At 47.1% G+C, this 27,597-nt stretch overlaps 1 protein-coding gene across 1 annotated transcript in view; it reads left to right on the top strand.

The window, feature by feature from the left end:
• Positions 1-27,218, top strand: part of plxnb2b (plexin b2b) — a 197,595-nt gene extending 170,377 nt beyond the window's left edge. The window contains exons 11-37 of the mRNA XM_055934523.1: positions 82-183; positions 358-450; positions 823-910; positions 1,632-1,810; positions 2,212-2,360; positions 2,611-2,722; positions 3,352-3,488; positions 3,845-4,027; positions 6,680-6,788; positions 8,427-8,636; positions 10,312-10,497; positions 10,747-10,880; positions 11,451-11,551; positions 13,633-13,862; positions 14,205-14,386; positions 15,373-15,439; positions 15,630-15,776; positions 16,564-16,720; positions 16,912-17,012; positions 17,254-17,338; positions 17,496-17,644; positions 23,681-23,841; positions 24,809-24,956; positions 25,126-25,190; positions 25,336-25,411; positions 25,826-25,900; positions 26,117-27,218. Coding sequence (XP_055790498.1) covers positions 82-183; positions 358-450; positions 823-910; positions 1,632-1,810; positions 2,212-2,360; positions 2,611-2,722; positions 3,352-3,488; positions 3,845-4,027; positions 6,680-6,788; positions 8,427-8,636; positions 10,312-10,497; positions 10,747-10,880; positions 11,451-11,551; positions 13,633-13,862; positions 14,205-14,386; positions 15,373-15,439; positions 15,630-15,776; positions 16,564-16,720; positions 16,912-17,012; positions 17,254-17,338; positions 17,496-17,644; positions 23,681-23,841; positions 24,809-24,956; positions 25,126-25,190; positions 25,336-25,411; positions 25,826-25,900; positions 26,117-26,221 — 3,531 coding nt within the window. The 3' untranslated portion in view covers positions 26,222-27,218. The remainder of the gene's footprint in view (positions 1-81; positions 184-357; positions 451-822; positions 911-1,631; positions 1,811-2,211; positions 2,361-2,610; positions 2,723-3,351; positions 3,489-3,844; positions 4,028-6,679; positions 6,789-8,426; positions 8,637-10,311; positions 10,498-10,746; positions 10,881-11,450; positions 11,552-13,632; positions 13,863-14,204; positions 14,387-15,372; positions 15,440-15,629; positions 15,777-16,563; positions 16,721-16,911; positions 17,013-17,253; positions 17,339-17,495; positions 17,645-23,680; positions 23,842-24,808; positions 24,957-25,125; positions 25,191-25,335; positions 25,412-25,825; positions 25,901-26,116) is intronic.
• The last annotated feature ends 379 nt before the right edge of the window (positions 27,219-27,597 follow it).

Raw genomic sequence — 27,597 nt, 5'->3', positions numbered from 1 at the left:
ATTATCTGCTGAAGTACAAAAATGCAATTGCTCTGAAATGTTCATTTGTGATATTGTCATTTCATTTCCGTGTCTGTTTAGGGGGCGAGGTGTCCCCAGTTTGAAAACCCTGATCCTGTGCTTATTCCTGTTGGGTTCAAAACCACCATCAGCTTCGAGGGCATCAATCTGGATGTGTACCGGGTAAATTACATTTTTAAATATTTGATATAGCTGTTCTATTAGGTTTACATTTAGAATCTATGAAAGTTAAAAGAGCAGTAGGCACTAGTTAGTGATGAATCCGACTACAGTAACATTGAATTGAACCCTTTTGTTCCTGAGCATGTATAAAACTAACCCTCTCCTCCTCTGCAGGACCGGACGTTCACCATCGGCACAGAGCTGATGAGGAACTTGAAGGACGTCAGGTCTGAAGACGGGCCCTTCTACAGTTTCAGCGGTTTTAATGTACGTCGGTACTGCTTATTGACCCACAGCTGTCAATAGTAGCACTCACTTCACTCTGTCTGTCAGGGGTGAAGGGTTCTAAGGTGTTGCTTGGTCAGGATGTTGTATTGTATGGTCACTTTACCTCAGTTTGATATTATAGCACCCCCTCATGGACAAAAACCATTTTTTGTTTATATCCTCAAACTGTCTTTGCTGTGATTGGAAAACATCTTTGAAACAGTACAGATACTTATTTTCAGACATCTTCTGCTGTTTCTGAATGGTTGCCAAAGTGTATAAGTTATAAGGAGAACTTTTCTCTGGCTTATTTTGGAAATGTGAAGTGTCATTAATCACTGGATTAATAATTTGTTGTGTTCCCGTCTCTAGTTTTCCTTCGATAAGTCACAGGAAACCAACGTTCTGTTCTACGTGAAGGACAAAGAGACGGGCAAGAAGATAGACAGCACGCTGAATGGTAAGTGGTACATGCCAATATGCAACCTTGTTGACCCGTGGTGGAAAAAGTACCCAATTGTCATGTAAAAGTAAAGATACCTTAATTGAAAAGTGAAAGTTACCCAGTAAAATACTACTTGAGTAAAAGTCTAAAAGTATTTGGTTTTAAATATACTTAAGTATCAAAAGTAAAAGCATAAATCATTTCATATTCATTATATTAAGCAAACCAGACGGCACAATTTTCTTGTTTTTTAAATAATTTATAATAATTTATTTAATTTATAACATAATTTACAAACGAAGCATGTGTGTTTAGTGAGTCTGCCAGATCAGAGGCAGTAGATGACCAGGCATGTTCTCTTGACCATTTTCCTGTATTGCTAAGCATTCAAATTGTAACTATTACTTTTGGGTGTCAGGGAAAATGTATGGAGTAAAAAGTACAATATTTTCTTTAGGAATGTAGTGAAGTAAAAGTAGAAGCTGTCAAAAATATAAATAGTAAAGTAAAGTACAGATACCCCAAAAAACACATTTTTACTAAAATACTTTACACCACTGCTGTTTACAACATCCCAAAGGACTATGTGGACATAAAATGACAATAGGGGAAGCATTAATACATGTATACATTTACCGACATACTCTTTGCCATCATCTAAGTGAATTGGTCCAAAAGCATGAAATGACAGAATTGTCCTAGTATTCTACGGCACCCCTCTCCTCTTCCTTCACAGTGACCCTATATAACTGCTCACTGGGCCGGGAGGATTGCAGCCTGTGTAAGAACGCAGCTCCTAAGTACAGCTGTGTGTGGTGCGCCAAGAGAAAGTCGTGTGTCTATGAGAAGCTGTGTATTGACCAGGCCACAGAGGACCCGCAGGACACAGAGTGCCCTGACCCACAGATCACTGACGTGAGTGACACCCACGGTACAGCAGTCATCTCTTCACTCTATACTAACAACCTGTCTTTGAACCTGCAACAAAATCGACTATTGATTATCACTGACTGACTAGACATTTTGATGTTCACTTCGATGATTGGTCTTATTTCATCCCCCAGTAGCTACTGACAATGAGGTCTGTTCAATGGCTGTCAAATGCCCACACGTGATCAATTGTCAATTCTAAAGACTGGGCTACAGTCCTGAACACAGTCTTTCACAGACTGTGGGGTCACATTGCACGAGTTTGTGTCTTATTTCATGGTGCTACTCTGTAAACTACTGTGTACACTTTCATCCAAAAGCGGTAGGGTACTGTATAGTAACCTAAAAGCCTTTCATCTTAAAGCTGTTCCCAATCCCCCTCTCAGATCATTCCTCGCTACGGTCCCGTGAAGGGGGGCATCTCTGTCACCATCAAGGGCTCCAACCTGGGCATCCACAAGGAGGACATCAAGGCTGTCAGTGTGGTGGGGGTCCCCTGCATACACCAGGAGGACAGATACGCTGTCTCCACCAGGTAACACACCAAATGGCCCCCTATTCCCTTTATAGTGCACTGCTTTAGACCAGCGTCCTATGGAACACGCCCGCAGTTACCCTTTCTCTGAGTGTGTGTAGATGGGCGGCAGAAGGGGTTGTACCGTGGCGCGTTGTGTATTCTGTCGTGTACTGTGTAGATGCTGTCCTGTAACAACCCTAAACAGAGGCGGCCTCTCCCAAATGTACACGAGCCCTCGGAAATGTATTCCTTCCTCCCTGGTTTCTAGTGTGGTGTGTGAGATCGGCCCCTTGGACCCGCTGAGCACCAACTGGGGTCCGGTGGAGGTGGAGCTGGAGGGAGGGAAGAGAGGAACGTCCTCCGTTTTCTTCACATACCGGGTAGCTAACCTACCGCATGTCTTCACTTCAATCACAGTCCTACACTTCTGGATGGGAGGGCGGACTCATGAAGTGTTTACCTGATTTGGTTATGTTATCACCATTGTTTTATTTTCAATTTCCCAGCTATGCAGACGCTGTATTAAAGAGCCCCTTATCAGTACGCATGAAGGGCATGACATTTAAGTGTAATAATGTTCTGTTGAATAAACTACTCTGGTACCGCCACATTACACTGGCAGGTAATGCCCAGAACGATAAGATGAAATTGAGTTTTGTATATTATAGTTTTGTGTATTATATTAGAATGTGCGATATGCCACTTCCATTTCCTCTGGTGCCTTAACAGGGTACGCTGGAGCAATTTGACTGTCTTTCTTTATATCTCACACGGCTAAAGCTTCCCCACAGGGGACCGCTCCGCCTAACTGTTTACTCAGCAAATTGAAGGAAATGCGGGTGGGGTTGGGTGGGTGGGCGGGTGTGTGTGTGTGTGTGTGTGTGTTTGTGTGTGTGTGTGTGTGTGTGTGTTTGTGTGTGTGTGTGTGTGTGCATTTTGAAAGCCTTGTGGGGGAAGAAATGAGACATGAATAGGATGACAGAGCGTGTTTTCTTACATGATCCTCCAGGACCCCATAGCCAGCTCGGTTCACCCCGACAAGGGCGCCAAGGCCGGGGGCATGGTCATCACCATCTCTGGCTCCAACCTGGACACAGCCACCAGGGAGGACGTCACCGTCACCGTCGGCGGGGTGGTGTGCACTGTGTAAGTACTGCTGCATCCTGGGAAAGGGACTAGTATTAGGCAAGGTTGCGGTGGTCTGGTCACTGGTCATCTGTATATTATTTCACTTCAGCCAACTCTTTGGCATGACAACGTGCAAAATAACAGGTGCTATAAGCTTAAGTGTGTACAGATCTAGCAAGCAGGGTTGATGTATTGAAAAAGACATTCATTTCAAATTTGGCCATGATTTTCTTTAACATGAAAGCCCAGTAATTACCCAGCTGTCCTGGTTCTGCCATGTTAGTCTCCTGTGCACCGTGACGCCTGTTGACCCCTAGTTCTGAGTGGTCTGTGTCCCTGGCTGACTATGTCCCTGGCTGTGTCCTTGTCTGCAGGGAGGCATTTGGTGCGAACATCACCTGCAGGATGGGAGAGTACCGGGCAGACAAGGTCCCCTCTGACCTCCTCATGGTCACGGTAAAGTATGGGAAGAATAGCACCACGGCCGTCCCCACAGCCTTCCAGTTCTGGGAGAACCCCATCATCCTGGACCACCACCCCAAGGGAAGCTTTGTGTGGTGAGTATCAGATCTCTAGAGACAAGTAGCTATTGTAGAGGCTTCTACATTGTCTCACATCAACTAGCAAGACAACTCCGTCTGTACTGAGACGTGATGCGTTAGAATGATGCCACCTGTCGTAAGACAATGAAAGTGTAGTTTAATGGCATTCAATTTCCAACACACCTGGCTCCCTCTGCTGACAACAGTTTGTAGCGTCCATGTCAAATCAAATCAAAATTTGTCCCATCCGCCGATGGTCCTCCCACCGCTATCGCAACCACATATGGACGGTTAAATGTGTAGACCTTACCGTGAAATTCGTGCTTACAAGCCCTTAACCAACAATGCAGTTCAAGAAATAGAGGTAAGAAAATATTGACTAAATAAACGGAAGTAAAACATTTTTTTATAATAACAAGTAACACAAGAAAATGACATAACAATAATGAGGCTGTATACAGGGGGTACAGATTAGTTGAGGTAATTTGTAAAGTGACTACGTATAAATAATATCAGCGAGTAGCAGCAGTGTAAATACAATATAAATAGTCCGGGTGACAATTTCATTAATTGTTCAGTAGTCTTATGGCTTGGGGGTAGAAGCTGTTAAGGAGCCTTTCGGTCCTAGACTTGGTACTGCTTGCCTTGCGGTAACAGAGAGAACAGTCTATGACTTGGGTGACTGGAGTCTTTTACAATTTTTTGGACCTTCCTCTGACACCACCTAGTATATAGGTCTGGGATGTCAGGAAGCTTGGCCCCAGCGATGTACCCTCTGTAGCGCCTTACGGTCAGTTGCCGAGCAGTTGCCATACCAGGCAGTGATGCAACCAGTCAGGATGCTCTTGATGGTGCAACTGTAGAACTTTCTGAGGATCTGGGGACCCATGCCAAATCTTTTCAGTCTCCTGAGAGGGAAAAGGTGTCGTCGTGCCCTCTTCACAACTGTCTTGGTGTGTTTGGACCATGATAGTTCATTGTGGACACCAAGGAACTTGAAACTCTCGACCCGCTCCACTTCAGCCCCGTCGATGTTAATGGGGGTCTGTTTGGCCCTCCTTTTCCTATAGTCAATGATCATCTATTTTGTTATTCTCACATTGAGGGAGATGTTGTTGTCCTGGCACCAAACTGCCAGTTCTCTGACCTTCTCCCTATAAGCTGTCTCATCGTTGTCGGTGATCAGGCCTATCATGGCACTGTTGTGTCATCAGCAAAGTTAATGATGGTGATGGAGTCGTGCTTGGCCACACAGTTGTGGGTGAACAGGGAGTACAGGAAGGGACTAAGCATGCACCCCTGAGGGACCCCGGTGTTGAGGATCACCATGGCAGATGTGTTGTTGCCTACCCTTACCACATGGGGTCGGCCTGTCAGGAAGTCCAGGATCCAGTTGCAGAGGGAGGTGTTTAGTCCCAGGGTCCTTAGCTTAGTGATGAGCTTAGTGGGCACTATGGTGTTGAACTGTAGTCAAAGAACAGCATTCTCACATAGGTGTTCCTTTTGTCCAGGTGGGAAAGGGCAGTGTGGAGTGTGATTGAGATTGCGTCATCTGTGGATCTGTTGAGGCGGTTTGCGAATTGGAGTGGGTCTAGGGTTTCTGGCATGATGGTGTTGATGTTTAAGCAGGTTTCCTTCGCTTACTTGGGCACAGGGACTATGATGGTCTGTTTGAAACATGTAGATATTACAGACTCGATCAGGGAGAGTTTGAATATGTCAACGAAGACACTTGCCAGTTGGTCCGTGCATGCTTTGAATACACATCCTGGTAATTTGTCTGGCCCCACACCTATTGAATGTTGATCTGTTTAAAGGTCTTGCTCACATCGGCTACGGAGAGCGTGATCACATAGTCATCCGGAACAGCTGGTGCTCTCATGCATGCTTCAGTGTTGCTTGCCTCGAAGCAAGCATAATAGCCATTTAGCTCGTCTGGTAGGCTCGCGTCACTGGGCAGCTCGCGGCTGGGTTTCCCTTTGTATTCTTTGTAATATTTTTCAAGCCCTGCAACATCCGACAAGAGTCTGAGCCGGTGTAGTAGGATTCAATCTTAGTCCTGTATTGATGCTTTGCCTGTTTGCCACAGCAGGATTTATTATATGTGTCCGTTTTAGTGTCCCGCTCCTTGAAAGCGGTAGCTATAGCCTTTAGCTCGGTGCGGATGTTGCCTATAATCCATGGCTTCTGGTTGGGAAATATACGTACGGTCACTGTGTAGACGACATCGTCGATGCACTTATTGATGAAGCCGGTGACTGAGGTGGTATACTCCTCAATACCATTGGATGAATCCCGGAACATATTCCAGTCTGTGCTAGCGAAACAGTCCTGTGGCGTAGCATCTGCGCCATCTGACCACTTCCGTATTGTGCGAGTCACTGATACAGCCTGCTTTAGTTTTTGCTTGTAAGCAGGAATCAGGAGGATAGAATTATGGTCAGATTTGCCAAATGGAGGGCGAGGGAGAGCTTTGTACTCGTCTCTGTGTGTGGGGTAAAGGTGGTCTCGAGTTTTTTTCCTCTGGTTACACAGAGGAATGCTGGTAGAAATGAGATCAAATGGATTTAATGTGATATTTCTTCTATTGGATGAAATGTGAATGTGATGGCCCCGTGGGTTAAAACCATTCATTTCGTCCCTTTTTTTCCGGTGATGTTGTTTCAGTGGTGGAAGGACTATCGTGGTGACAGGATCCGGGTTTGACCTCATCCAGAACGCCATTATGAGGGTCCAGGCCTCGGCAGACGAGTGGTCCGGCATGATTCCTACTGAGGTATGGATTCCTCTCCCTCTTTCTCTCTCGTTCTCTTTCTCTGCCTCTCTCTTTCACTCTCTCTCCACCGCTGGCAGTATCAGGTTATCTGTCAATCAAACCTCAGTCATTCCAGCTCAGCCCTAAATCTAAAATCCTAAACCGCCCCTCTATCGCAACCACATATGGACGGTTAAATTACTCCTCATAAACTAACTTTCAGTGATCAGGAAGAAAGATGCCATAGGCCTGCATTACTGCCTCATTATAGACCATAATTCCTTAAACCAGGAAGATTGCATCAAAAAAGCTCTGATTCCTCCAGAAATAATCAAGCGAGTTTGACTTAATGTCACACAGTCCACCCAGAGCTACTGTAGGGGCTTTGCAGACGCAGACTCCTGTCCCCTGATGCCTTGGGCGGGATAAGCAGCAATTTTATGCATTTCATTTGGAGGCTAAATTGAATAGAGGAATTAAGGTTCCAGCTGATGATGTGGTTAAGCAGCTTTGATCTGTTCTGCTCCTCTCTCTCTCCCTGGGTGGCAGGGACTTGGGGCTTAGGGGAACTTGCAGCCCCACAAACTGGTGGCTGGTAAGGTTGACTTATTAAAGACCTCGTGTGGTTGAAATCACAATCTTTCCGTGGTAATATTCTGTATATTCTGGCCGTTCTGAACTGTATATAACTTCCCTTTGTCACGATCGTCATAATAACTGGACCAAAGCGCAGCGTGATCTGGGTTCCACATCTTTTATTACTATGTGAAACTCAAAGCAAAACAATAAACGAACAAACGAAACGTGAAGAAAATGCAGTGCTCACAGGTACTACACATAAACAAAATCCCGCAAAGCACAAAGGGGAAATGGCTGCCTAAATATGATCCCCAATCAGAGACAACGATAAACAGCTCTGATTGGGAACCATACCAGGCCAACATAGGAATATAATTACCTAGATGACCCACCCTAGTCACACCCCGACCTAACCAACATAGAGAATAAAAAGCTCTCTATGGTCAGGGCGTGACACCCTTAATATATCACTAGCCACTTTAAACTATGCCACTTTATGTTTACATACCCTACATTACTCATCTCATATGTATAGACTGTACACTATACCATCTACTGCATCTTGCCTATGCCGTTCCGTACCATCACTCATTCATATATCTTTATGTACATATTCTTTATCCCTTTACACTTGTGTGTATAAGGTAGTAGTTGTGGAATTGTTAGGTTAGATTACTTGTTGGTTATTACTGCATTGTCGGAACTAGAAGCACAAGCATTTCGCTACACTCGCATTAACATCTGCTAACCATGTGTATGTGACAAATAACATTTGATTTGATTTGATTTAATGTTGCTGGACCCCAGGAAGAGTAGCTGCTGCCTTGGCAGATCCTGAATCAATACAAAATCAAGCTAAACATTTAATGTAGGCCTATAGTGATTCTAAAATGTATGTGTCTTGGAATGAGCATAGTATGATGGTTAAAGACTATAGCCATTATGTTGTTTCTCACCTCTGTATATGTACAGTAACATTATGGAATTCAGTCTCACCCTAAACAAAATAAGCACATGTCATCTTTTTAATTCTGTGGGTCTCACCTCTCCTCCTCTCCTGCTCCTCTCATCGTCCCCCAGTACCTCCAGGAGGCTCTGAATAAGAACGACACGGTTCTCCAGTTTCTGTCCCCTGCCGTCAACAGGTCCTATGACACCCAGGTGTTCAGGACCTTTATCCAGCTGGACAACTGGGTGAGGGAGCTCAAGCCCTTCGACTACCACCCCAACCCTGCCTTCAACCCCCTCATCAAGAAGATCATCACTGAGACCTCCATCATCATCGTCACTGTGAGTACGTCACTGTTCATCACTGTTGCACTAGAAATGAGGAAATGAAAAGACTGTGTTTTGATTTGGGCCAGGAGTTTTTTTCCTGGCCCATGTGAGCTGACCTAGTATACAGTGCATTCAGAAAGTATTCAGACCCCTTGACTTTTTCCACATTTTGTTACATTACAGCCTTGTTTTAAAATTGATTAAATTCATTATTTTCCTCATCAATCTACACGCAATACCCCATAATGACAAAGTAAAAACAGGTACCTTATTTACATAAGTACTCAGACCCTTTGCTATGAGACTCGAAATTGAGCTCAGGTGCATCCTGTTTCCATTGATCATCCTTGAGATGTTTCTACAAGTTGATTAGAGTTCACCTGTGGTAAATTCATTTTTTTGGACATGATTTGGAAAGGCACACACACCTGTCTATATAAGGTCCCACAGTTGACAGTGCATGTCAGAGCAAAAACCAAGCCATGAAGTTGAAAGAATTGTACGTAGAGCTCTGAGACAGGATTGTGTCGAGGCACAGATTTGGGGAAGGGTACCAAAAAATGTCTGCAGCACTGAAGGTCCCCAAGAACACAGTGGCCTCCATCATTCTTAAATGGAAAAAGTTTGTAACCACCAAGATTTTTCCAAGAGCTGGCCACCCGGTCAAACTAAGGAGTCGGGGGAGAATGGGCTTGGTCAGGGAGGTGGAGGGACTCTGGTCAGGGACTCTGACAGAGCTCCAGAGTTCCTCTGTGGTGATAGGAGAACCTTCCAGAAGGACAACCATCTCTGCAGCACTCCACCAATCAGGCCTTTATGGTAGAGTGGCCTCTCTTCAGTAAAAGCTACATGACAACCCGCTTGGAGTTTGACAAAAAGCACCTAAAGGACCCTCAGACCATGAGAAATAAGATTCTCTGGTCTGCTGAAACCAAGATTAAACTCTTTGGCCTGAATGCCAAGCGTCACGTCTGAAGGAACCCTGGCACCATCCCTACGGTGAAGCGTGGTGGTGGCAGCATCGTGCTATGGGGATGTTTTTGATGACTGGGAGACTAGTCAGGTACAGAGCGATCCTTGATGAAAACCTGCTCAGGACCTCAGACTAGGGTGAAGGTTCACCTTCCAACGGGACAACGACCCTAAGCGCACAGCCAGGACAACACAGGAGTGGCTTCGGAACAAGTCTCTGAATGTCCTTAAATGGCCCAGCCAGAGCCCGGACTTGAACCCAATCGAATATCTCTGGAGAGACCTGAAAATAACTGTGCAGCGACACTCCCCATCCAACCTAACAATGCTTGAGAGGATCTGCAGAGAAGAATGGGAGAAACTCCCCAAATACAGGTGTGCCAAGCTTATAGCGTCATACCCAAGAAGACTCAAGGCTGTAATCACTGCCAAAAGTGCTTCAACAAAGTACTGAGTAAAGGGTCTGAATAGTTATGTAAATGTGATATTTCTAAAAACGTGTTTTTGCCTTGTCATTATGGGCTATTGTGTGTAGATTGATGAGGAAAAATACCAAATTGAATCCATTTTAGAGTAAGGTTGTGACGTTACAAAACGCACTGGAAGGTACAACTACATGTTTTCCAGTTCAGGTTACATGTTCTGGAAAAAGTCCTGTTTGCAGTTATTAATCTTGATCTCTACAATAATCCCATTCATACGGTTTCCATGGTAGGGCCGAGGCTTCTCCAAGGCCATGACAGCCAAGGAGGCCCAGGCGTTTGTGGGGGACATCCCCTACTTTGTCAACACCCTACAAGATGACAAGCTGTTCCTGGACCCCCCATCCAGCCAGCCCCGGGCCCTCTCCAAACGTCACCGCAGACGCAGAGACACCAGCTCCGACCCATTGGACCTGCTTGTGAGAATACACACACACACACACACACATACACACTGGACGACACAGGTACATTGATCTGTCTTAGCTATCTTTTAATTTATCTGCAGTTTCCTAAAGATGGGTAAATAAATTCTGCCTGCCAAAATAGATTCCGAGTAATTTGGTGTCAGGGAAATGTAATGTTAAAAGTTGCCAATATTGTATTGAAGGCATTCTCCTATCTTCAGTGTTGATGATAACTCTCCTGCTGTAACCTGTGTGCTTCAGATTAAGTTTGGAAATGGAGAGTGGGTGGTGGGCTCTGTGCACTACGAGAGGAAGAACGAGGTATCTCTCTTAATCATCCCTGCAGTCATCGTCCCCATGCTACTCATCATCCTCATTTCTGTCTACTGCTACAGGTAAGCTACACAACCAGCATACCGGACAGTGCACCATACCGCCTTTCTCCATGCATGTGTGGCCGACAACTTCAGTTGGTGTCACGGATCCAAGCCAGCTGAATGTTGCACACTTGACAGAAGTGTGTGTGTGTGTGTGTGTGTGTGTGTGTGTGTGTGTGTGTGTGTGTGTGTGTGTGTGTGTGTGTGTGTGTGTGTGTGTGTGTGTGTGTGTGTGTGTGTGTGTGTGTGTGTGTGTGTGTGTGTGTGTGTGTGTGTGTGTGTGTGTGTGTGTGTGTGTGTGTGTGTGTGTGTGTGTGTGTGTGTGTGTGTGTGTTTAACCAGGTAGGCCAGTTGAGAAACAAGTTTTCATTTACAACTGCGACCTGGCTAAGATAAAGCAAAGCGACACAAACAACAACAGAGTTGCACATGGAATAAACAAACATACAGTCAATAATACAATAGAAAAGGTCTATCTATATACAGTGTGTGCAAATGAGGTAGGATAATACTTACCTCCCATAAAGCAATAAATAGGCCATAGTGGCAAAATAATTACAATATAGCAATGTGTGTGCGCACGTGTAGGAGGAAGAGCCAGCAGGCTGAGAGAGAGTATGAGAAGGTGAAACACCAGCTGGAGAATCTGGAGGAGAGTGTACGAGACCGCTGCAAGAAAGAGTTCACAGGTACTACATTATAACCACAGCTGTTAAGCATAACTGCCTAAGGCCACCAAGAGTCTTCATTACACCATATTTTACATAATTATACATTCCTTATACTTCATATGAAGTACTTCATCGACACATTCATCTGCTTGGCACTTTTTATTCATCCAAATCTGTCCCAGAAGTTGGTTCAGCACTTCGGTTGCTCTCTCGGAGTCTGCTCTGACGGCTTCTGGAGGTATTCTTGCATTCCTTTAGATCATGGTGCTTTCCCATTTTTCCGTTTTTGGATGGCTTTCTTTATTTCATGTTTACCGGGAAGTTTTGCTTGATATTAATGGCACAAAAGTAACTCACTCACTAGAGGATTGCACCACATAACACTGTTACACTATTAAAGGTGTTTAAGCGGCAATCCTTAATCGAAGCATTGGCAAAGTGTTCTCCCCGCCACAGTTTCAGTAAAAAGCTGGAGGGATGGGGCTGGAGAAATGCAACCACTCTCGAATCCATAGACTACGCTGTTGATGCAAGGTCTGACCATGCATCATATCATTATTTAGTTTTAACCATGTTCTTAGGCTATACAGGGGTTGTTTACGTTTGCTTTGTTTACAAACATTGGAGTAAAACAAGATTTTATTTTGGGTTCTGATCCATGATTTATCTATACAGTGCATTCGGAAAGTATTCAGACCCCTTCCCTTTTTCCACATTTTGTTACGTTACAGACTTATTCTAAAATTGATAAAATTATTGTTTCCCTCAGCAATCTACATGCAATACCCCATAATGACTAATCGAAAAATGTATTTTTTTTTTCTGTTGCAAATTTATAAAAAATGTAAACAGAAATACCTTATTTACGTAAATATTCAGACCCTTTCCTATGAGACTCAAAATTTTGCTCAGGTGCATCATGTTTCCATTGAACATCCTTGAGATGTTTCTACAACTTGACCTGTCGTAAATGCAATTGATTGGACATGATTTGTAAAGGCACCTACCTGTCTATATAAGGTACCACAGTTGACAGTGCATGTCAGAGCAAAAACCAAGCCAATGCAGGTGTGGCTTTGGGACAAGTCTCTGAATGTCATTGAGTGACCCAGCCAGAGCCCGGACTTGAACCCAATCAAACATCTCTGGAGAGACCTAAAATAGCTGTGCAGCGACGCTCCCCATCAAACCTGACAGAGTTTGAGAGGATCTGCAGAGAAGAATGGGAGAAACTCTCCAAATGCAGGTGTGCCCAGCTTGTAGGGTCATACCCAAGAAGACTTGAGGCTGTAATCACTGCTATATGTGCTTCAACAAAGTACTGAGTGAAGGGTCTGAATACTTATGTAAATGTGATATTTCCTTTTTTTATTATTTTAATACATTTGCAACAATTTCTCAAAACCTGTTTTTGCTTTGCCATTGTGTGTAGATTGATGAGGGGGGGGAAACAATTTAATCCATTTTAGAATAGCCTGTAACGTAACAAAATGTGGAAAAAGTCAAGGGTTCTGAATACCTTCCAAATGCACTGTACACTAGATGACTGATATGGTGCTGTTTTGAAGCCACCGTGCCTCCATCTTGGCACTCCCCAACCATTGTTACAAATATTTCTAAAGCTATAGAAATACATTTAATTAATGTCTACATTCATTTTGCCACGTTTATTATATTATACACCTTAATGCATACTTTTAAATTATATTCTGTGAGCTAAACATAAAAAACATATAACATTTTCATTAAAGTATAATGTTTTGAGATTACTAATGTGTATCTGCAATTCCACATGTGAAAGTGAGATTTTCATAGTTTGAGTTTTCTTACATGTGAAACTGCAATTGAAGACATGTTATTCTCCTCACATGTGAAAAGCTGGTGTTAACATGTGAACTCTAAATGTAATACACGTGAAAATATGTTTTTGCTTGTGAAATTTAAGCTCAACATGTGAAAAAAGCAATTTCACATGTGAAACTGCAAATTTGACGTGTTTTTCTTGTAAGGGAGTGCATTTTTACTGTATGTTGCTTTAAAGTCTCAGGATGAGAACATGTGCAAAGTACTTAGATGTTTATTTGTCTCTCCCCTGTCAGACCTGATGATAGAGATGGAGGACCATACCAACGACCTAAGCGAGGGGCGAATCCCCTTCCTGGACTATAAGACCTACACAGACCGTGTCTTCTTCCTGCCCTCCAAGGACGGGGCCAATGATGTCATGATCACAGGCAAGCTGGACATCCCTGAGGCACGGAAGGCAATCGTGGCCCAGGCCCTCAACCAATTCTCCAACTTGCTCAACTCCAAGACCTTCCTCATCAATGTAAGGCACATTGAGCCTAGCCAAATAATATATCTGGTTGTATTTCAATAGTCTGAAGAGGCTTTCTCTTCTTGTTTCCCTGATCATAATCTGCGCTGATCAAAAAAATTGATGAAAGCTGTGTTGGATGTCTGTTGGATATATTGGAGGCCTGTATATGTGTTATGCACCAGTCCAATCTGTTCATATTAGAGCAGATGAAGGAAAGGAGACCTGAAGTGACGGCTATTTCAGATTATTGAGATCTCCCTTCCATTGTTTGAGTTGGAAGATTTACCAACAGTGTTTGTCAACTGGATTGTCGTTAACTGGGTCGTCTGTCAATCTTCATTGTGTGTGTAGTTCATCAAGACTCTGGAGGGCCGTCCAGACTTCAACGCCCGGGCCAAGGTGTACTTTGCATCCCTGCTAACGGTGGCTCTGCACGGGAAGCTGGAGTACTACACGGACATCATGAGGACCTTGCTGCTGGAGCTCATGGGGAACTATGTCGACAGCAAGAACCCCAAACTCATGCTGCGCAGGTCAGGGGTATTACTCTCTAGCTTTAGGTTATGTTCTGGTAGCTCTACCTATTGTAGCTTAAGTTCTGTTCGCTTTAGTTTTGTTAGCTTAAGTTTTGGTAGTTTTAGTTTTGAAAGCTGTAGCTTTAGTGTCACTAGATTTAGTTTTGGTAGCTTAAGATTTGGTAGCTTTAGCTCTGGTAGCTTTAGCTTTGGTGGCTTTAGTTTCGGTAGATTCAGTTCTAGTAGCGTATGTTCTGGTTTTACATGGCAGCAAACATCACACCTAACCAGCCAGTAGCTTGTCCGTTTAACCTACAACACCAGAGTTGGAGACAGTGGTCATCTCCAGCTCACAGCATAAAGGAGTTCCTGAACGGAGCTTGGTTGTCTAGTGCAACAGAACCTGGGGTTGTGTCATGTGAACTGTCAACTGTGCTCGGCAGTGTTTGAGTGGCTGTGCTGCAGTACAACATGTGTAATTATCCCCAATGGAGGAGCTAATTATGCTGATTGGTCCATTGTTCTAACATCCTCCACATACACATGACTGTTCATTGGGTGTGCTAATGCCTGACAATAGGTCCTGTGAATGGAGAGGGGTTACAGCAGTTCATGCTAAAGGTTGCTTTTTTATTAGTATTGTGAGATGTGTCAGTCACTCTTTTGTTTTGTCCTGTAGGTCGGAGACCGTAATAGAAATGTTGAGATGTGTCACTCAGCCCTGTGTTTTGTTTTGTCCTGTAGGTCGGAGACCGTAATAGAAATGTTGAGATGTGTCACTCAGCCCTGTGTTTTATTTTGTCCTGTAGGTCGGAGACCGTAATAGAAATGTTGAGATGTGTCACTCAGCCCTGTGTTTTGTTTTGTCCTGTAGGTCGGAGACCGTAATAGATATGTTGAGATGTGTCACTCAGCCCTGTGTTTTGTTTTGTCCTGTAGGTCGGAGACCGTAATAGATATGTTGAGATGTGTCACTCAGCCCTGTGTTTTGTCCTGTCCTGTAGGTCGGAGACCGTTGTGGAGAGGATGCTGTGTAATTGGATGTCCATCTGTCTTTACCAGTTCCTCAAGGTGATGACATGACACTCTTTCATTCAATATGTTGCTGATATGTCATTAGTATGTGTGTGTGCGTTAAGGTGCCCCCTGAGTTAAGAAAAACACTATTTTTGTGGTCATTTCATATTATGTGAAGAGTGTCAGAGATGCAACAATGTAGTGAGTGTTCTGACTGCACTCTGACCCCCTGTGTTGTCAACAGGACTCTGCGGGGGAGCCCTTGTACAAACTGTTCCGAGCCATCAAGCACCAGATCGAGAAAGGTCCAGTAGACGCCAGAGTGAAGAAGGCCAAGTACACCCTGAACGACACGGGCCTGCTGGGAGACGACGTGGAGTACTGCGTCCTGGTGAGTGACGCCACGTCGTTACCACGGTTACCCCCCTCCCCCCCTGGCAACCGTTACTGGGTTCTTCCGAGTCTGTTCTGACTGCCTTTTCACTGACTGCCCTGATCGCAATTATGTGTCGCATCCATGAACCCTTTTATCTTTTTTACACTGCGCCTACACTGTACCAATTCAAGACCCTTTTTGTCACGTTATACTGTGCCTACCTACACCGTAGCAATTCAAGTTCTGACTCACTGTATATAGGCTACCTACACCATAGCAATTCAAGTTCTGACTCACTGTATATAGGCTACCTTAGTCAGAAGTACCTGTGTTTAACTAATGTGTTTTGCTAATAGCATATAATTAGATCCCAGCTGTCTACCTAAGTAGAGAAATCCTGTGATAATTCCTTTTTCAAGGACAATTATCAAATTATACACAATCACTGATCCTGTTGCGGTAGCTAGCATCCCGTGACTCATTGAGTTGAAGAAGAATGACACAAAGTAATTACATAGTCTTCTATGGCAGACTTTTTTTCAATTACAAAGAATCTGTTGTATAATCTGTAGTCTTCCTGTCGAGTCGTCCGTTTGTTTGGATTCAGTCTGAGCTGTGAGCTGGGTCACCTGGCCAGAATGACGGGAGTGAGTCCCTTGCTGGCAGCTGCTCGTTAGGCAGGCCAGGACGAGGTGACAGCACCTGTGAGCTGTCAAAGACTACCACCTGCCTACAGTAGTTGCCACGGTAACGTTGCCACCGCAGGCTCACCTCATGCTATTGGCTCTGTTACTCGACTCAGACTCTGCAGGTGCTGGTGCACGGGGAGGGGCCAGACGTGACACCCGTCAAGGTGTTGAACTGCGACACGGTGTCCCAGGTGAAGGAGAAGATCATCGAGGCGGTGTACAGGAACCTGCCCTACTCTCAGAGACCCAAGGTGGACAGCGTCACTCTGGGTGAGAAGAGAACACACACACACACTCAGTATTCCGAACCATGTGTTGTGAAGATACCGCATTTGAACACATTAACACCAGCAAGTCTGTAACAATTAGCACCATCTAGTAAGTGGAGTGGTGGTGGATGTCAATAGATTTGAGTCATGACGGGCAGGTGTTCTGAGCTGCTATTCTTGCCCCTGCCACAGAGTGGCGCCCTGGCTCCACGGGGCAGATCCTGTCAGACCTGGACCTGACGTCCCAGAAGGAGGGCAGATGGAGGCGCATCAACACGCTGGCCCACTACAACGTGAGTTGTCTAGAGACTAATCCGTTAGGGGTCAGAGAGAAGTCCTAATTCAGCTCTTCACTGGATACATGATGAAATAATGCCACAGACAATGCCCAATACGTGCCCCAAATAATGTAACAGTGGCACTGTCTAATCAATGGCATGGAATATGAAGTAGGTTCTGAAACCCAATGGCAGTCAGCTGACCTGAGTGATGGTGTTGAGTTGTAGTTGAACACGGTGTGTGTGGGGGTTTCAGGTGCGAGACAACGCTACTCTAGTCCTGTCCCGGGTTCTTCACACTCAACAGAACTACGACCAGAACCAGGACAACCAAGAGGAGAGTAAGTGATCATTAGGAGAGGACAATAACACATTATAAGGGGTTATGCATGCTGATGATAAGTCTCTCAATGCATTATAACCACATGATAATGCAATATGTCAGCTGGCGTTACGTAATGTGTTACTGGAAAGTCTAATTATTTGTCTCTCTACTAGGAAACTCCTTGTTGGACGACGACAAGGTGTTCCATCTGGTTCGGCCTGATGAGCTGGATGAGATGAAGTCTAAGAGGGGTAGCATGAAGGACAAGTCCATGACCAAAGCCATCACTGAGATCTATCTCACACGACTGCTCTCTGTCAAGGTATAACTACACTACCAGGCATAACTACAGTGTACCATACGTTCAAAAGTCATAAGGTTATATGAGGACTAGTCCATGAACAAAGTCACCAAGGAGATCTGTGTCACACCACTGATCTTTGTTACGGTGGGCCTGCCATGTTTCAGTACAGTTACATTTCATTTGAGAAAGGGATCTTTGAGATTCATTCTCTAAGAAAAGCTCTTTGAGGATGCTATGTGATAATAAGTGATGGTCAGTCTTCGAACAAAACCTGGTTTAAAGGTGTGCGTCAGTGACGCAGCCTTGCTTCATAGACGGTGTGTAAATGGCTGCGTCGCAGGTATCGGGCTGCACTAAGGTACTTGGCAGCTCCCTACCTCTCTGGCCTCACACTGTGTGTGTTGGTCTGCCTCACACTGTGTCTGTTGGCCTGCCTCTCACTGTGTCTGTTGGCCTGCCTCTCACTGTGTCTGTTGGCCTGCCTCTCACTGTGTCTGTTGGCCTGCTTCACACTGTGTCTGTTGGTCTGCCTCTCACGGTGTCTGTTGGCCTGCCTCACACTGTGTCTGTTGGCCTGCCTCTCACTGTGTCTGTTGGCCTGCCTCTCACTGTGTCTGTTGGCCTGCCTCTCACTGTGTCTGTTGGCCTGCCTCTCACTGAGTCTGTTGGCCTGCCTCACACTGTGTCTGTTGGTCTGCCTCTCACGGTGTCTGTTGGCCTGCCTCACACTGTGTCTGTTGGCCTGCCTCTCACTGAGTCTGTTGGCCTGCCTCAGACTGTGTCTGTTGGCCTGCCTCACACTGTGTCTGTTGGCCTGCCTCACACTGTGTCTGTTGGCCTGCCTCACACTGTGTCTGTTGGCCTGCCTCACACTGTGTCTGTTGGTCTGCCTCACACTGTGTCTGTTGGCCTGCCTCTCACTGTGTCTGTTGGCCTGCCTCACACGGCGTCTGTTGGCCTGCCTCACACTGTGTCTGTTGGCCTGCCTCACACTGTGTCTGTTGGCCTGCCTCACACTGTGTCTGTTGGCCTGCCTCACACTGTGTCTGTTGGCCTGCCTCTCACTGTGTCTGTTGGCCTGCCTCTCACTGTGTCTGTTGGCCTGCCTCTCACTGTGTCTGTTGGCCTGCCTCACACTGTGTCTGTTGGCCTGCCTCACACTGTATCTTTTGGCCTGCCTCCCACTGTGTCTGATGGCCTGCCTCTCACTGTGTCTGTTGGCCTGCCTCACACTGTGTCTGTTGGCCTGCCTCTCACTGAGTCTGTTGGCCTGCCTCTCACTGAGTCTGTTGGCCTGCCTCTCACTGAGTCTGTTGGCCTGCCTCTCACTGAGTCTGTTGGCCTGCCTCTCACTGAGTCTGTTGGCCTGCCTCTCACTGTGTCTGTTGGCCTGCCTCACACTGTGTCTGTTGGCCTGCCTCACACTGTGTTTGTTGGCCTGCCTCTCACTGTGTCTGTTGGCCTGCCTCACAATGTGTCTGTTGGTCTGCCTCACACTGTGTCTGTTGGCCTGCCTCACACTGTGTCTGTTGGTCTGCCTCTCACTGTGTCTGTTGGCCTGCCTCACACTGTGTCTGTTGGCCTGCCTCACACTGTGTCTGTTGGCCTGCCTCACACTGTGTCTGTTGGCCTGCCTCACACTGTGTCTGTTGGCCTGCCTCTCACTGTGTCTGTTGGCCTGCCTCACACTGTGTCTGTTGGCCTGCCTCACACTGTGTCTGTTGGCCTGCCTCACACTGTGTCTGTTGGCCTGCCTCACACTGTGTCTGTTGGCCTGCCTCACACTGTGTCTGTTGGCCTGCCTCTCACTGTGTCTGTTGGCCTGCCTCACACTGTGTCTGTTGGCCTGCCTCACACTGTGTCTGTTGGTCTGCCTCACACTGTGTCTGTTGGTCTGCCTCTTACTGTGGCTGTTGGCCTGCCTCACACTGTGTCTGTTGGCCTGCCTCACACTGTGTCTGTTGGTCTGCCTCTCACTGTGTCTGTTGACCTGCCTCACACTGTGTCTGTTGGCCTGCCTCTCACTGTGTCTGTTGGCCTGCCTCACACGGCGTCTGTTGGCCTGCCTCACACTGTGTCTGTTGGCCTGCCTCACACTGTGTCTGTTGGCCTGCCTCACACTGTGTCTGTTGGCCTGCCTCACACTGTGTCTGTTGGCCTGCCTCTCACTGTGTCTGTTGGCCTGCCTCTCACTGTGTCTGTTGGCCTGCCTCTCACTGTGTCTGTTGGCCTGCCTCACACTGTGTCTGTTGGCCTGCCTCACACTGTATCTTTTGGCCTGCCTCTCACTGTGTCTGATGGCCTGCCTCTCACTGTGTCTGTTGGCCTGCCTCACACTGTGTCTGTTGGCCTGCCTCTCACTGAGTCTGTTGGCCTGCCTCTCACTGAGTCTGTTGGCCTGCCTCTCACTGAGTCTGTTGGCCTGCCTCTCACTGAGTCTGTTGGCCTGCCTCTCACTGAGTCTGTTGGCCTGCCTCTCACTGAGTCTGTTGGCCTGCCTCTCACTGTGTCTGTTGGCCTGCCTCACACTGTGTCTGTTGGCCTGCCTCACACTGTGTTTGTTGGCCTGCCTCTCACTGTGTCTGTTGGCCTGCCTCACAATGTGTCTGTTGGTCTGCCTCACACTGTGTCTGTTGGCCTGCCTCACACTGTGTCTGTTGGTCTGCCTCTCACTGTGTCTGTTGGCCTGCCTCACACTGTGTCTGTTGGCCTGCCTCACACTGTGTCTGTTGGCCTGCCTCACACTGTGTCTGTTGGCCTGCCTCACACTGTGTCTGTTGGCCTGCCTCTCACTGTGTCTGTTGGCCTGCCTCACACTGTGTCTGTTGGCCTGCCTCACACTGTGTCTGTTGGCCTGCCTCACACTGTGTCTGTTGGCCTGCCTCACACTGTGTCTGTTGGCCTGCCTCACACTGTGTCTGTTGGCCTGCCTCTCACTGTGTCTGTTGGCCTGCCTCACACTGTGTCTGTTGGCCTGCCTCACACTGTGTCTGTTGGTCTGCCTCACACTGTGTCTGTTGGTCTGCCTCTTACTGTGGCTGTTGGCCTGCCTCACACTGTGTCTGTTGGCCTGCCTCACACTGTGTCTGTTGGCCTGCCTCTCACTGTGTCTGTTGGCCTGCCTCACACTGTGTCTGTTGGCCTGCCTCACACTGTGTCTGTTGGTCTGCCTCACACTGTGTCTGTTGGTCTGCCTCTTACTGTGGCTGTTGGCCTGCCTCACACTGTGTCTGTTGGCCTGCCTCACACTGTGTCTGTTGGTCTGCCTCTCACTGTGTCTGTTGACCTGCCTCACACTGTGTCTGTTGGCCTGCCTCACACTGTGTCTGTTGGTCTGCCTCTCACTGTGTCTGTTGGCCTGCCTCACACTGTCTGTTGGCCTGCCTCACACTGTGTCTGTTGGCCTGCCTCTCACTGAGTCTGTTGGCCTGCCTCACACTGTGTCTGTTGGCCTGCCTCTCACTGTGTCTGTTGGCCTGCCTCACACTGTGTCTGTTGGCCCGCCTCTCACTGTGTCTGTTGGCCCGCCTCACACTGTGTCTGTTGGCCAGCCTCACACTGTGTCTGTTGGCCTGCCTCACACTGTGTCTGTTGGTCTGCCTCTCACTGTGTCTGTTGGCCTGCCTCACACTGTATCTTTTAGCCTGCCTCTCACTGTGTCTGATGGCCTGCCTCTCACTGTGTCTGTTGGCCTGCCTCACACTGTGTCTGTTGGCCTGCATCACACTGTGTCTGTTGGCCTGCCTCTCACTGAGTCTGTTGGCCTGCCTCTCACTGAGTCTGTTGGCCTGCCTCTCACTGAGTCTGTTGGCCTGCCTCTCACTGAGTCTGTTGGCCTGCCTCTCACTGTGTCTGTTGGCCTGCCTCACACTGTGTCTGTTGGCCTGCCTCTCACTGTGTCTGTTGGCCTGCCTCACAATGTGTCTGTTGGTCTGCCTCACACTGTGTCTGTTGGCCTGCCTCACACTGTGTCTGTTGGTCTGCCTCTCACTATGTCTGTTGGCCTGCCTCACACTGTGTCTGTTGGCCTGCCTCACACTGTGTCTGTTGGCCTGCCTCACACTGTGTCTGTTGGCCTGCCTCACACTGTGTCTGTTGGCCTGCCTCTCACTGTGTCTGTTGGCCTGCCTCACACTGTGCCTGTTGGCCTGCCTCACACTGTGTCTGTTGGCCTGCCTCACACTGTGTCTGTTGGCCTGCCTCACACTGTGTCTGTTGGCCTGCCTCACACTGTGTCTGTTGGCCTGCCTCACACTGTGTCTGTTGGCCTGCCTCTCACTGTGTCTGTTGGCCTGCCTCACACTGTGTCTGTTGGCCTGCCTCACACTGTGTCTGTTGGCCTGCCTCACACTGTGTTTGTTGGCCTGCCTCTCACTGTGTCTGTTGGCCTGCCTCACAATGTGTCTGTTGGTCTGCCTCACACTGTGTCTGTTGGCCTGCCTCACACTGTGTCTGTTGGTCTGCCTCACACTGTGTCTGTTGGCCTGCCCCACACTGTGTCTGTTGGTCTGCCTCTCACTGTGTCTGTTGGCCTGCCTCACACTGTGTCTGTTGGCCTGCCTCACACTGTGTCTGTTGGCCTGCCTCACACTGTGTCTGTTGGCCTGCCTCACACTGTGTCTGTTGGCCTGCCTCTCACTGTGTCTGTTGGCCTGCCTCACACTGTGTCTGTTGGCCTGCCTCTCACTGTGTCTGTTGGCCTGCCTCACACTGTGTCTGTTGGCCTGCCTCACACTGTGTCTGTTGGCCTGCCTCACACTGTGTCTGTTGGCCTGCCTCACACTGTGTCTGTTGGCCTGCCTCACACTGTGTCTGTTGGCCTGCCTCTCACTGTGTCTGTTGGCCTGCCTCACACTGTGTCTGTTGGCCTGCCTCACACTGTGTCTGTTGGTCTGCCTCTTACTGTGTCTGTTGGCCTGCCTCACACTGTGTCTGTTGGCCTGCCTCACACTGTGTCTGTTGGTCTGCCTCTCACTGTGTCTGTTGGACTGCCTCACACTGTGTCTGTTGGCCTGCCTCACACTGTGTCTGTTGGTATGCCTCTCACTGTGTCTGTTGGCCTGCCTCACACTGTCTGTTGGCCTGCCTCACACTGTGTCTGTTGGCCTGCCTCTCACTGAGTCTGTTGGCCTGCCTCACACTGTGTCTGTTGGCCCGCCTCTCACTGTGTCTGTTGGCCCGCCTCTCACTGTGTCTGTTGGCCTGCCTCACCCTGTGTCTGTTGGCCCGCCTCACACTGTGTCTGTTGGCCTGCCTCACACTGTGTCTGTTGGCCTGCCTCACACTGTGTCTGTTGGCCTGCCTCTCACTGTGTCTGTTGGCCTGCCTCACACTGTGTCTGTTGGCCTGCCTCTCACTGTGTCTGTTGGCCTGCCTCTCACTGTGTCTGTTGGCCTGCCTCACACTGTGTCTGTTGGCCTGCCTCACACTGTGTCTGTTGGCATGCCTCACACTGTTTCTGTTGGCCTGCCTCACACTGTGTCTGTTGGCCTGCCTCACACCGTGTCTGTTAGCCTGCCTCTCACTGTGTCTGTTGGCCTGCCTCTCACTGTGTCTGTTGGCCTGCCTCACACTGTGTCTGTTGGCCTGCCTCACACTGTGTCTGTTGGCCTGCCTCACACTGTGTCTGTTGGTCTGCCTCACTGTGTCTGTTGGCCTGCCTCACACTGTGTCTGTTGGTCTGCCTCACACTGTGTCTGTTGGCCTGCCTCACACTGTGTCTGTTGGCCTGCCTCACACTGTGTCTGTTGGTCTGCCTCACACTGTGTCTGTTGGCCTGCCTCACACTGTGTCTGTTGGCCTGCCTCACACTGTGTCTGTTGGCCTGCCTCACACTGTGTCTGTTGGCCTGCCTCACATTGTGTCTGTTGGCCTGCCTCACACTGTGTCTGTTGGCCTGCCTCACACTGTGTCTGTTGGCCTGCCTCACACTGTGTCTGTTGGCCTGCCTCTCACTGTGTCTGTTGGCCTGCCTCTCACTGTGTCTGTTGGCCTGCCTCACACTGAGTCTGTTGGCCTGCCTCACACTGAGTCTGTTGGTCTGCCTCCTTCCAGGGAACACTGCAGCAGTTTGTGGATGACTTCTTCCGCAGCGTGTTGTGTTCCGGGGCGGTGGTGCCACCCGCCATCAAGTACTTCTTTGACTTCCTGGACGAGCAGGCGCTCAAACATGAAAACGTGGACGAGGAGACCATCCACATCTGGAAGACCAACAGGTACACACACACACTTCCTGAGATGACTCTCTAAGAAACACACTGACTAAGTAATCAGTATACGGAATGCAAATGTAAAAGTACTTCTATCTCTTCTGCATTCTCAATCTGAGTGCTCCTGTGGCATTTTAAGTACATAAATGACTGTCAAGTTGGTTAAAGCTCAAGTATTCAATACAGTGTGTTGCATATAGATGTCAGTGAGTGACTTGGCGATGGGAGATGAGGGATTTAATTATGCTACACCATATTCAGTTGGCGGGTGCTTGTTATGTTTATCAAAACAACCGGGGCCTCTTGGATTAAATATGAATGTGTGTATCCGCCATAATGACAAACAAACATGGTAATTACGTCCCCAGCTAATTTAATTGTACCACTATATCAAATCTCTTTTTTTTGCCTTTGTTTTCTCAATGTCCCGGGAGGTGTTGCAAGCCAATATGAATTCCTATGCTAGTCTGTCTCAGTCGGTGCAGCCTTTAAAGTGATCAGGGAGAAGTATTCCTGGTCTATTGTAGACTCGTTTGATATTCAGGACCAACTTCGTATTGGAGGATTTGTATGGATCTGTGTTTGGGATGCTCATTAGCACGCTTATTTACTTAAGCATTCTTTAAGTGTAGTTTACTTATGTTTTGAAGATGCAGGGTATTTGAAAGAGAAAGGGTTGCAGTTGGTTTGGCATGCCTGATGCATATGCGCTTTAAGTTGGACGAAAATAACTAACTTTCATCATTGGCTTGTACTATAATTTGGTTCCACTGAATGGTAAAGATGTGTTTATACACTACGAGGTCCAGACTACTGCTGGTTTTCTGTTCTACCTGATAATTAATTGCACCCACCTGGTGTCCCAGGTGTAAATCAGTCCCTGATTAGAGAGGAAGAATGAAAAAAGGTATCATTTTTGAGGGCTGCTGTAGATCGATAGTTGGTAGTTATTCTTGACCCCCCTCCCCACCAGTTTGCCTCTGAGGTTCTGGGTGAACATCCTGAAGAACCCTCACTTCATCTTCGACGTCCACGTGACGGAGGTGGTGGACGCGTCGCTATCCGTCATTGCTCAAACCTTCATGGATGCCTGCACCAAGAGTGAGCATAAACTCAGCAGGGTGAGTCCAAGGGGGTGGAGGGAGGAGGGAGATGAGGAGGAGGAGGAGGGGAATAGGAGGAGAAAGAGGGAGATGATGAGGTCAAAATCTCTTAAAAGTTGTTTACCTCTAGTGAGGTAAAAGATAAGAGAACAATATTATAATGATCATATTTTTGTATCTCCCCTAGGACTCTCCAAGTAACAAACTACTCTATGCAAAGGAGATCTCCACCTACAAGAAGATGGTTGATGAGTATGTATCGTCAGCAGTTCCCAATGACCTGAACAATTTGTTTAGATTCTTGCTACCAGTGCTGTTATATTGTGGGCGTGCATTGACGCTCGTCAGTATGTAATGTATAGAGATTATGATCGTATCTCTGTCTGTCTGTGTATAGTTACTACAAGGGCATCAGACAGATGGTATCAGTCAGCGACCAGGACATGAACACTCATCTAGCAGAGGTGTCTCGGGTAAGAAACACCTTTCTCTCTGCCTTCTATCTATGGGTGCGTCCCAAATGGAACCATATTCCCTATATAGTGCATTATGTTTGATCTGGACCCACAGAGATATAGGCTATGTCCCAAATGGAACCCTATTCCCTATATAGTGGACTACTTTTGACTTGCGCCCTATGGGCCCGGTCAAAAGGCTGCTGGTCAAAAGTTGTGCACTATGTAGGGAATAGGTTTCCATTTGGGGCACGGCCCATATCTCTGTGGTATTACTCTTAGTGGTGCACTATTCTAGACGTTAGTGAAGGTAACATTTTATAAAGTCAGTCATAGACGTGGTTCGTGCTGCTGTCTATAAGATTGTGTGACTCAAGCCATGGTTTGTCTGTTGTTAAGATGCATCTCTGAATCCTATGTTGTATCTCCCAGACTCATACAGACAAACTCAACATACAAGTGGCTCTGTATCAGCTCTACCAGTACGCGAGCAGATACTACGACGGGGTAAGAGGCCGTTCACTTCACATTCCAGGGAGAATACTGTGCAGGACTGCTTTTTTCTTCATGTTTTTTTTAATTTTTAGAGCGATTCCAAAGACTTTTAATTGAAAGTAGTTCTGTTGTACTCTCTGTCTCTGTCTCCACCCTCTGTCTATCTTTCTCTGCCCCCCCCCCCCCCCCCCTCTATCTCTCCCTCTCTCCCACCCCGTCTCCCTACAGATCATCCAGTCCCTAGATGAGGACCCGGCAGCCCAGAGTAAACAGCTCACCCTGCGGCTGCAGCAAATAGCAGCCGCCCTGGAGAACAAAGTGACAGATCTCTAACCTACTGGAAGGGTCAGGGAGATGGAGGGAGGGAGATGGTACCATGCCTCCAGTGTCCACAGGGGCTTATTTCTCCTGGCAAAGGAGAGAGAAACCGAGAAGATGGCCTCACAGGGCCTTGGTGTTTGATGATGACACCTTCAACCCAGCAGGCCCAGAATGTGGGACAGTTCAGAGTCTGCAGAGTGGCGCAGTATGGGACCAATGAAGCAAAGAGAGAGATAGATGAGGATGGGTTACACATGCCGTCATAGGTACGCCTTAACTTAAGTCCACTTCCGAAACTGAAATAGGTGGTCCTCATTGCTCACTCTAGCTGTTCCCACAATGCAACAGGGGGCCAGCCGCCGGAAATAAGCCCCTGTGTCGATCACTCATGGCACAAAGAGATAATCAGATGTTCAATTTATTCCTGTGTAGAAAAGTTGTAAGAATTGTATTATATATATTTTTTATTGTGCAGTCTTAATGCGGAAAGCTTTACGAGGAGATATTATCTTTTTAAATGGACCGCCTTGTGGTGTGGATTGTGTTTCTATAGCCAGTGTGTGAATGTGGGTTTGTGTGCGTGTGTGCATGCACGGGATGCCTACTGTCAGGCCAGAGGGTGGATGCCCTATCTGTCATTTTAATCTCCACTAGTCACCGACACACAGGAACCTGTTCTCCCACTGAGCTCCTCTACACAGACCAAAGGGTCATGACTGGGACAGGCTCTTAGAAATGACAGGCCATCAATAGTGATTTTTCAAAATGATCGGTTTTATTTATGTTCAGAAAATGTGTTCACATGCTTCAGAGCTCGATCGAATGTTGTGGCTGCCAATAAACCCTTAGGTCCTTACATTCAGAGATCAATAGCACATCCGTTTCCCCTTGTTGGAGTACATACTAACACATTCCACTGAAACTTAAGCACTGTATGTATTCAAGGGTAAAAAATGGCTACTTTTGACAACCTCAGTTAGTTTTACCCTGCAGTACCCCCCCCCCCCCCCCCCCCAATTCTGTGCAAGCAAAATAACAGATAATTGAATATATTTTGAATAATTTCTCTATGTAGCCAGTCAAGCATACATATTTAATAACAGCCTTGCAATAACATCCAAACTTTCAGACACAAGCAATGGGGATCATTCATATCCCACTCATGTGTGTTACTTTATAGAATATACCATTTGTTGTTTAGCGTTTCATCTTCAGTAACGATGCAGCAATACTTTATTTAGGACATGAGTAAAAATATGCAGAGGTGGAAATAGAAATAATATGACAGGAGATATCGTACAGTAACCAACTTACTAAGTAATATGACCTTGATGGTACATGCTGTTAATAGTGTTTTGTGTTTCCTTATGCCGTTGTATGCCAAATTA

The sequence above is a fragment of the Salvelinus fontinalis genome, chromosome 9 (genome assembly GCF_029448725.1).
Source record: "Salvelinus fontinalis isolate EN_2023a chromosome 9, ASM2944872v1, whole genome shotgun sequence".
NCBI lineage: Eukaryota > Metazoa > Chordata > Actinopteri > Salmoniformes > Salmonidae > Salvelinus > Salvelinus fontinalis.
Note: the sequence above shows the minus strand (reverse complement) of the source record. Positions and strands in the feature narration are given on the sequence as shown.